The 11,210-nt window shown below is 44.8% G+C and overlaps 1 protein-coding gene across 1 annotated transcript in view; it reads right to left on the bottom strand.

Annotated features, from left to right (window-relative positions):
- The window catches only part of LOC123765695 (protein PALS1), a 368,225-nt gene that overhangs the window by 215,594 nt on the left and 141,421 nt on the right, over nt 1-11,210 (bottom strand). The window contains exons 3-4 of the mRNA XM_069336852.1: nt 2,902-3,011; nt 630-687 (exon numbers count right to left, since the gene is read on the bottom strand). Coding sequence (XP_069192953.1) covers nt 630-687; nt 2,902-3,011 — 168 coding nt within the window. The remainder of the gene's footprint in view (nt 1-629; nt 688-2,901; nt 3,012-11,210) is intronic.

Below are 11,210 nucleotides of genomic sequence, written 5' to 3' on the forward strand. Positions count from 1 at the left end.
CTACGGGCTCACCATAGCCCGTGCTACTTGCCCAGCTCCTGTGCCAGGTAAGTCCACTACGGGCTCACCATAGCCCGTGCTACTTGCCCCGCTCCTGTGCCAGGTAAGCCCACTACGGGCTCACCATAGCCCGTGCTACTTGCCCAGCTCCTGTGCCAGGTAAGTCCACTACGGGCTCTCCATAGCCCGTGCTACTTGCCCCGCTCCTGTGCCAGGTAAGCCCACTACGGGCTCACCATAGCCCGTGCTACTTGCCCCGCTCCTGTGCCAGGTAAGTTACGGGCTCACCATAGCCCGTGCTACTTGGAACTTGTTCCCAGTAGCTGAATCTATAACAACAACAACAACAACAACGTATAACACGCGCCTTGAAGACTGGAAAGCAACAGCACAAGAGAGGGAGGGAGTTATCAGGGGGGGAAAGCGCCAAGCCATTACGACTATACAGCACTTGGAAGGGGTCAGGATAAGGATTTGGGATGGGACGGGGGGGGGGGGTTAGAAATGGTGCCCAGCCACTTGTGGACAGTCGGGGGATTGAACGCCGACCTGCATGAAGCGAGACCGTCGCCCACCCGTCTGGAAGGGAACACATACACATACACACACACATATATATATGTACTCACCTAGCTTGTTGCCCGTTCTTCTCTTCACCCGCAGACATATTGTTCGGGATCTTATACACTGGAACAGGAGAAGATCAGGTTTAGTGGCAGCTACCATCAACAAGTTGCAATATGTCAATCAATCAATGCAACACTTGCAGACGAGGAGTCACAATAACGTGGCTGAAATATGTTGACCAAACCACACACACTAGAAAGTGAAGGGACGACGACGTTTCGGTCCGTCCTGGATCATTCTCAAGTCGATTGAGAATGGTCCAGGACGGACCGAAACGTCGTCGTCCCTTCACCTTCTAGTGTGTGGTCTGGTCAACAAATGCAACACTTACTAATCAATGCAACACTTACTAATCAATGCAACACTTACTAATCAATGCAACACTTACTAATCAATACAACACTTACTAATCAATGCAACACTTACTAATCAATACAACACTTACTAATCAATGCAACACTTACTAATCAATACAACACTTACTAATCAATGCAACACTTACTAATCAATACAACACTTACTAATCAATGCAACACTTACTAATCAATACAACACTTACTAATCAATGCAACACTTACTAATCAATGCAACACTTACTAATCAATGCAACACTTACTAATCAATGCAACACTTACTAATCAATACAACACTTACTAATCAATGCAACACTTACTAATCAATGCAACACTTACTAATCAATGCAACACTTACTAATCAATGCAACACTTACTAATCAATGCAACACTTACTAATCAATGCAACACTTACTAATCAATGCAACACTTACTAATCAATGCAACACTTACTAATCAATGCAACACTTACTAATCAATGCAACACTTACTAATCAATGCAACACTTACTAATCAATGCAACACTTACTAATCAATGCAACACTTACTAATCAATGCAACACTTACTAATCAATACAACACTTACTAATCAATGCAACACTTACTAATCAATACAACACTTACTAATCAATGCAACACTTACTAATCAATGCAACACTTACTAATCAATGCAACACTTACTAATCAATGCAACACTTACTAATCAATACAACACTTACTAATCAATGCAACACTTACTAATCAATGCAACACTTACTAATCAATGCAACACTTACTAATCAATGCAACACTTACTAATCAATGCAACACTTACTAATCAATGCAACACTTACTAATCAATGCAACACTTACTAATCAATGCAACACTTACTAATCAATGCAACACTTACTAATCAATGCAACACTTACTAATCAATGCAACACTTACTAATCAATGCAACACTTACTAATCAATGCAACACTTACTAATCAATGCAACACTTACTAATCAATGCAACACTTACTAATCAATGCAACACTTACTAATCAATGCAACACTTACTAATCAATGCAACACTTACTAATCAATGCAACACTTACTAATCAATGCAACACTTACTAATCAATGCAACACTTACTAATCAATGCAACACTTACTAATCAATGCAACACTTACTAATCAATGCAACACTTACTAATCAATACAACACTTACTAATCAATACAACATCAACCCTTGCTTGCTAGGAATAATTTAAAGAGTTACTAAAACCTAACAGATATTTTTTTGGTATAAAAATTTATAAACAAAAAAGTGATCAGGATTGAATAGTAATTATGTTAAAACAATATAACAAAGGCCTTTTGCAACTTGACGGATCGAGTCTAACCAGGTTAAAGCCACTCCGTAAAATATGCAGCTGTTTTGACCACAAACCTACAAACCCAAGCAACCCACCTAACCTATCGGGGTCGATGAATATATAAGAAGTCAATATTATGGTGCTTTAATGTTTATAAATCAAACTTATTTTTAACAGATTAATTTATTTCGTTAAAAATGCGACGTTTTGACGATGACGGGTTGTGGTCTTGTCACTAAACACTGGAGTAATAACTGTTTACAAACCACTGACGAGATGACCTCGAAAGACGTCAGGTGACCCTTGGCGGTGTGAGGTGACCTGACCCCATGACTTCCCCTGGCCCATGACTTCCCCTGGCCCGTGACTTCCCCTGGCCCCTGACCTCCCGTGGCCCGTGACCTTCCTTGGCCCGTGACCTCCCTTGGCCCGTGACCTTCCTTGGCCCGTGACCTCCCTTGGCCCGTGACCTCCCTTGGCCCATGACCTCCCTTGGCCCCATGACCTCCCCTGGCCCGTGACCTCCCCTGCCCCACAACTTCCCCTGACACACAGCCCCAGCAAGACCTATGACCTCACCTGGTGTATGTGGGAGATGACTTCTGTATGTGTGGCATCTTCAAGACTCTTGCCGTTGACCTCAAGGATCTCGTCTCCTACCTCCAAGTCTGCCTTGTCTGCCGGCGAGCCTGTAATAACAAGACACCCTGCATCAGGACCGAGTCAACAAAAGGAAATTAAAAAAATCAAATTCAAAATTCAATTCAAAAAGGAAATTTGATGATTCAAGACTGTGAGTCTCAGGGGCGATTGCTGTTAAGATCATAATGCTGGAGGTATATTAGGTGTTCAAAGGTAGTTCAAAGTGCCGGGTCGGGCATGGAGGGTATACCAGGGGCCAGATTCACAAAGCAGTTACGCAAGCACTTACGAACCTGTACATCTTTTTCTCAATATTTGGCGGCTTTGTTTACAATTATTAAACAGTTAATGAGCTCCGAAGCACCAGGGAGCTGTTTATAACAATAACAACAGTTGATTGGCAAGTTTTCATGCTTGTAAACTGTTTAATAAATGTAACCAAAGCCGTCAAAGATTGAGGAAAGATGTACAGGTTCGTAAGTACTTGCGTAACTGCTTGGTGAATCTGGCCCCAGGAGTCTCCAGGTAAACTCCAGGTAATGCCCAATGCCCATAATTGCTCCTGGGTACTACAAACCATATATGGGTTTGGCCTTCAACGAGAACTTGTTTACAGAGCTGAGCAAACTGCGTCCTGCGGGCCGCATGTGGCCAATCAAACTGGTAAATGAAGCCCGCGAACTAGAACCCCGCTGCACACAGCCCGCAGAATTATTTACCGCATTCCGCGAATTCCTAATTGTGACCCACACACAACCTGTCCTCCCCTAAGATTTCCCAGCGTCAAGAAAATGGTCAATTTAAAGCGGTCTCTCCTAACCTACCACCAGAGGACCCAAAACAGAAAACGGGACAGTACGTCACTTTCGCCAGTTCCATTCTCCAGTACGACCATTTTTGGCCTTATTTGTAACGCATACGGTCCAAATGCGACGTTCTTTGTAAGAGGACAGCTTGCTCCCACGAATGCCGGCTATGGCGGTCAAAATGTATTTTCGATACTAATACATTTTGACTCAGGAGGTGACGGGCAGGTGACGTGGGTGTTGCCGTAAGGTTTATATGGTATTCCCGTCACCCGTCCACCCTGACACTGACGCCTTCACGGGAAAATCTGTCAATCTTCCTTCCATCCCCCTCCATTCCACCCCCCCCCCCCCCGTCTACGTAGCTCGTATCGTTCTGCAACCCGTTCTCGCACTTTTTTACAGTCAATATTGACTTATTAAATACGTGCATATGTGACATACTAGTTTACCTTGAAAAGCTTCATAGAAAACACCGACCTTACCTAACCTTCTTAGCATGTTAAGATAAGCATCTTATTGCTTCGTAATTACAATTATTACTTAACCTATACCTATAATAGGTTAAGTAATAATTGTAATTACGAAGCAATAAGATGCTTATCTTATTATTACTTAACCTATACCTATAATAGGTTAAGTAATAATTGTAATTACGAAGCAATAAGATGCTTATCTTAACATACTAAGAAGGTTAGGTAAGGTCGGTGTTTTCTATGAAACTTTTCAAGGTAAACTAGTATGTCACATTTCCACGTATTTAATAAGTCAATTTTGACTATACGAAAGTGCGAGAACGGGTTGCGTGCTGGTTCCGGGTTAATATTCCCCGCAGCCCCCCGAAAACTATCTAGTTTTCCTTGAAGATGTCCACGGTTGTTCCGGCAATATTTCTTATACTCGCTGGGAGGACGTTGAACAACCGTGGACCTCTGATGTTTATACAGTGTTCTCTGATTGTACCTATGGCACCTCTGCTCTTCACTGGTTCTATTCTGCATTTTCTACCATATCGTTCACTCCAGTGTGTTGTTATTTTACTGTGTAGATTTGGAACCTGTCCCTCCAGTATTTTCCATGTGTATATTGTTTGATATCTCTCGTCTCCTTTCTAGAGATTACATTTGGAGAGCTTTGAGACGATCCCAATAATTTAGGTGCTTTATTGCGTCTATGTAAGCCGTATATGTTCTCTGTACTCCCTCTATTTCAGCACCTGGAAGGGATCAGGATAAGGATTTGGGATGGGACTGGGAAGGGGAATGAATTGTTGCCCAACCACTTGGATGGTCGGGGATTGAACGCCGACCTGCATGAAGCCAGACCGTTGCTGTACCGTCCAGGCCTGGGTGAGCAACAGTGCCAGAGGACCTAAGGTCGAGAGATCACAACACAGTAAGAGCCAGGTAAAGGGCAGGGTGGAGGGGGGGGGGTGAGGACCTTCACAACAAAGGGGACGGCCTAGCCAATGATGGCACTCCTCAGTGCTCTGGTGCTGTCTTGTGTGGCATATTGCTCCGTCCTCACATTCCTGTTCGAGTCAAGCGAGCTCTTACAACCGGAAGCTATACAGAGATCCCTGACTTTCCACACAGCAAGAAACAAACTACTTGGGACTGACTAAAATGATTCAAATTGTACTCCTTGATACCTGGTTGATGGGGTTCTGGGAGCTCTTCTACTCCCCAAGCCCGGCCCGAGGCCAGGCTTGATTTGTGAGAGTTTGGTCCACTAGGCTGTTGCTTGGCAACCCGTTCTCGCAAATTGAATAAGTCAATATTGACTTATTAAATATGTGCATAGGTGACATACTAAACATAATAGTTTCCCTTGAAAAGCTTCATAGAAAACACCGACCTTACCTAACCTACTTAGTATGTTAACATAAGCATCTTATTGCTTCGTAATTACAATTATTACCTAACCTATACCTATAATAGGTTAAGTAACAATTGTAATTACGAAGCTATAAGATGCTTATTTTAACATACTAAGTAGGTTAGGTAAGGTCGGTGTTTTCTATGAAGCTTTTCAAGGGAAACTATTATGTTTAGTATGTCACCTATGCACGCAACTAATAAGTCAATATTGACTTATTAAATTTGCGAGAACGGGTTGTGCTTGGAGCGGCCCGCAGGCCCACATACCCACCACAGGCCGGTTGGTCCGGCACTCCTTGAAGAAAACAATCTAGTTTTCTCTTGGAGATGTCCACGGTTGTTCCCGCAATATTTCTGATGCTCGCTGGGAGGACGTTGAACAACCGCGGACCTCTGATGTTTATACAGTGTTCTCTGATTGTGCCTAAAACTGTCACCTCCTTGGAACGGAGGTGACAGGTGTCGCATAATATATACATCCAAAATGTTGGATCATCAAGTTCCAAACCTGCACGATGACATTACAATACACTGAAGAGAGAGAGAAATAGAGTAAGAAGTGCTGGAGGAATTCAATGACAAGTCGGAGCTCCACAGTCCACAACTCGTCAACCTTCTGCCAATATATACGAGAAATGTCAGTGGAACCGCAGTGTAGACCTTCACGAGAGACTTTGACAAGTTTCTGTAAAAGCTACCGGATGAGTCAGGCTGTGATGACTGTGTGACCCCGCCTGTGGGGTTGATTTGGCGAGGGGTTGATTGGCCTTGAAAGGCCAATCAACCTATGGAGGGCTGTTAAGGCCGCCACAATAATTCGCTGATCATTAGACAAGTACACTTTAACCCTGAACATGAGTTGACTTGAGACTGTAGTCAGCTTCTAGTCCATAAGGAAAATGGTCACTTTAAAGCGGTCTCTCCTAACCTACCACCAGAGGACCCAAAATAGAAAACGGGACAGTACGTCACTTTCGTGTGTCATTCACCTATTTGTGCTTGCGGGGGTTGAGCTTTGGCTCTTTCGGCCCACCTCTCAACTGTCAATCAATTTTGTTTTTTCACATACACACACACATACTTAGGAAGCAGACCGGAACAGCTGTCTAACTCCCAAGTCCCCATTTACTGCTAGGTGAACTGGTGCATCAGGGTGAAAGAAACTTTGCCCATTTGTTTCCGCCATCGCCGTGGATCGATCCCTAGAATTACGAATCCCGAACGCTGTCCACTCAGCCTCCAGGCCCCCTTAACAATATGTAACCTGTGTAATGTGAAAACAACTAATCATAAACAGCGGCTCTTCTATTATCCTGTAAATTCTAACATTTCAATTATTTTAGGGATCAGCAAAAGAAGCACACAGAAACTGTATTGGAGGGGACCTAAACATTCCCTCTAATGCGTTATGTGTGATTTCCTCCGAGGCTAAGGGGGGTGTCCCCCTTCTTCCAGCCAGAGTGGTTCTCTCCGAGGCTAAGGGAGGGTGTCCCCCTTCTTCCAGCCAGAGTGGTTCTCTCCGAGGCTAAGGGGGGTGTCCCCCTTCTTCCAGCCAGAGTGGTTCTCTCCGAGGCTAAGGGAGGGTGTCCCCCTTCTTCCAGCCAGAGTGGTTCTCTCCGAGGCTAAGGGAGGGTGTCCCCCTTCTTCCAGCCAGAGTGGTTCTCTCCGAGGCTAAGGGGGGTGTCCCCCTTCTTCCAGCCAGAGGTGGTACTCTCCGAGGCTAAGGGGGGGGGGGTCCCCTTTCTTCCAGCCAGAGGTGGTACTACTCCTTTCCATATTTTAAATAACATGGAAATATTCTACGGGTGCGTTTAGAGAACTGAGGCCTGTGGGGGGTGTTGACCTCGCGTCTCCCAAGCCTACCGGCCGAGCGGCTCTGCTCGCGGGGTCGTCGTCACGGAGGCTCATGGTTGAGGGGACAAAAACTGCCTTGATGAACGTTCCAGTCGGTGGTGTTTGGCGGGAGAAACCTGACGTGGAGTGACGCCGGGCGCTTGTCATCAGTGGGACCAAGTCCAGCTAGGGAACGTGGTGTTGAGTGTGTGGCGTTCATCACCACACCAACCACCACCATTACCAGCCACACACCCGCCACCACCACCACCACCACACCCGTCACCACCACTCATGGCCGCAACAAATCATACCTTACCCAGGAAATATTCTGCAGCTGGCCTAAATGAGGGAGAAAGGTGAATGTGGTGGTGGAGGAGTTTCATACACTGGCGGTGGTGGTGGTCCTTCTTGCACTCTCCTAGCAGTAGTTGCCTAACAGTGACTACTGGGGACTGAGCTCCAGCTCTGTATGCCCCCGAGCCTCGTTATACCTGTATACTTTACCTATTCTGACGTTCAAATTCTTTGTCGAATCTAGACTTAAAAGATGTGGCTGGAGGTGGTTTCCAGAACTTCTTCCTTTAGTGCATTCCACTTGTTGACTATACCGTAAATCTTAGATGATACGAGTATTTCCTTCCATTGCATTGGCTCATTTGTGTTTCCACCTTCCACTTGTGTTCTCTTGAGCAACTTTCTCTCATTTTGAAGAGGCTATCCTTGTCCACCTTATCTATTCCTCTCAGTATCTTGTATGTTGTGATCATATCCACATCTGTTCCCTCTATCCTATAGGATTGTGAGATTGAGTTTCACTGGTCTATTCTCTTAGCTCTGACACCAATCTTGTCGCATACCTTCGTACTTCTTCGGTTTTGGTTTTATGCTTCACAGGGCGCGGATTCCATGTCGGCGCTGCATATTCCAGTAATGGGAAATGGTGTCGACGTCCTGATTTAGGTTTTTAAACGACGTTTTTATATGTGCCAAAGTCCCATATGCTGCCGATGTTATTCTGTTTATGTGTGCCTCCGGTGTTAGTGATATCCACTCTCTCTCTCTCTCTCTCTCTCTCTCTCTCTCTCTCTCTCTCTCTCTCTCTCTCTCTCTCTCTCTCTCTCTCTCTCTCTCTCTCTCTCTCTCTCTCTCCCTCTCTCTCTCAAGATGGTGGTGGTGATGCTGTTGCTGCTGATGAATTAAGGTAAGGTTGTGAAGGAAAGTTAACTGTCAGACAACGTGTCCCAATAGTCAGGTGAAGTGTTACCAACCAGCCCGGCGGTCAACACCATCACCACCACCATCACCACCACCATCATCACCACCACCACCACCATCACCATCACCACCACCACCACCACCAGGCACTTGATGCCTTTACAGTCACATGTGCAACGGTTAAGGAGAGAGAGTGAATGAGAGATGCGAGATAGAGAGATGCGAGATAGAGAGGTGAAAAACAATCATCCCTCACACAAAACTATTTGCATGCAAAAATCAAGCAGACAGACAAGCTCAGGCAAATGGCCAGTACAAGCAGATGTGCTCTCACGGCGGGCCCGCGGGGCTTAATGGGGCAGACCAAACTCTCACAAGTCAAGCCTGGCCTCGGGCCGGGCTTGGGGAGTAGAAGAACTCCCAGAACCCCATCAACCAGGGGGGGGGGCTTTTGAGCCCACACTGTGGGGGGGCTCACAAGCAGCCGTCACCCCTGGAATAGACCCTTTGTCAGTGTTGAGAGCGGAGGGCTCCCGGGGGAATGTGTTATGATGATAGAGAATAGACTTATGCCTTTTCTGATGTCACTGAGTGACTGTATGACCACCGCGGTCTGCAAGTGTTTGTACTCACCTAGTTGAGTATACCTTGGCCCGGGGCCCAAGAGCCTGAATTTACTCGATGGAAACCATGTCCCACAATACATAACTGCAAGATGAAGTACAGACAGAACCCCTAACCCCCCCCCCCCCCCGCAAAAAAAAGATACGTAAACTGAACCTTAAAATGTGTATACAAGGATCAGAGTGTGCATATGTGAATGCTATACACTACACAGTATTCCTCTATATACATCCATATGTACTGAAATACACGTGAAGAACCTCTCTTACACACTGACAGCCCAATAACAAAAGACAGTAAGCTTAGCTTCGCTATACACAGTGTCAGCAAGGCGGACAGCCCGCCTGCTATCATGACTAATATACCATATACCACATTTAAAAACATATTCCTTCACCCTATACCTCTCAATTTTCGTCACCTTTCCTCCCCCCCTCCCCCCCAACAGAAAAAACGTCACCCTGAGGTTACCTGGTTATGGACTCGCGGGTTCCACCGACTGTGGGTCAAGCCACAAAAATAAAATATAAGCAAAAATAAAGAAAATCTGAATAGGAGAATCCTTCTTTCATTCACTTGGATCACCAGAGATTCGAACCCGAACCTCAAAAGTACGAGGCTATTGTCCCTCCCGCCATTGTCGCCCTGCCTCTGCTCTTTCATACATTCTGAGACGAACATTATATATTTAATAGAAACATGAAAGAAAAACATATATATAGAACAAAATATTTGCCACAGACAAATAACTCCTTTTAATACTCTATATGTTTCTGTTATCGTAATAACATCGGTTTACTGTTAAAGTGATATGGATACACTGATTATGATATCTTGGTCAGGATCATATCTTTGGCTCAGTGTGTGAGAGACGAACGTCTGGCTGTCCCTTGAGGTGATATCGGGGCTTAGCGACCCCGCGGCCCGGTCGTCGACCAAGCCTCCTTGTACCACATTACTGTGAATTCAGTTTGTATTTGTCGCTTGTTAATGCGCTGCCAGAGACTAAACTCGGTATAAACGTGATAAGCTTACTACCGTCTCATCCTTGGGGCTCCAAAGTCCACGAGAATAGTTAACATGAGAGCAGAGTTAAAATTACCTACCATAAGTGAGAGAATCTTGTCTATTAGCACAGTTTTCGGCGTGAAGGCATTGAGTAGATCTAGACAACACATGAAGTTTCAAGCTAAACTTTCTAATATGCTACACTCACCTGAGGTCTATAGAAGAAGAACGAAATCTGATTATGTATATTGGTTCTACAAGGTAGCCAACTCCATCAAAATATTAAATATGTACCCAACTCGACTAATGATTAATCAGCCAATTACTCCATGGGATAACTGGGATCTATCAGTTGATTTTGTAAATGCGCCCAAGAAAGATAGTGTGCACACTACATTGTTAAAACAGTTAACACTGAAAAGCATCACTGAAAGTACTCAGAGTATGGGTAACGATGTTTATCAGTGCTATACCGACGGCTCTGTAGAAGAAGGTGGACGATGTACCGGATGTGCATGTAACATATTTGAACAATCTTCTCTCGTACATACAGCAATGAAGCACGTCAATGACTGGGCAAGTACAACTCAAACCGAACTTGCAGGCATATACCTTGCCACTGAATTTTTAAAAGACAAAGGCAGTGGACTTATATACTGTGACTCGCAGAGTGCACTCCTGGCATTGAACGCACATAGTAGTGACACCCAGAAAATAGTCAGTGATATTCGAATGAATGTTTTAGCTGCCAAAGAAAACAGATTTGAGATTAAATTCCTATGGATACCATCACATGTTGGCATCTCAAGGCATGACACTGTTGATATGCTTGCTAAGTCAGCTTGCAGAAAACCAGTGGTAGAAATTGATATGGGTG

This window comes from Procambarus clarkii, chromosome 37 (assembly GCF_040958095.1).
Source record: "Procambarus clarkii isolate CNS0578487 chromosome 37, FALCON_Pclarkii_2.0, whole genome shotgun sequence".
NCBI lineage: Eukaryota > Metazoa > Arthropoda > Malacostraca > Decapoda > Cambaridae > Procambarus > Procambarus clarkii.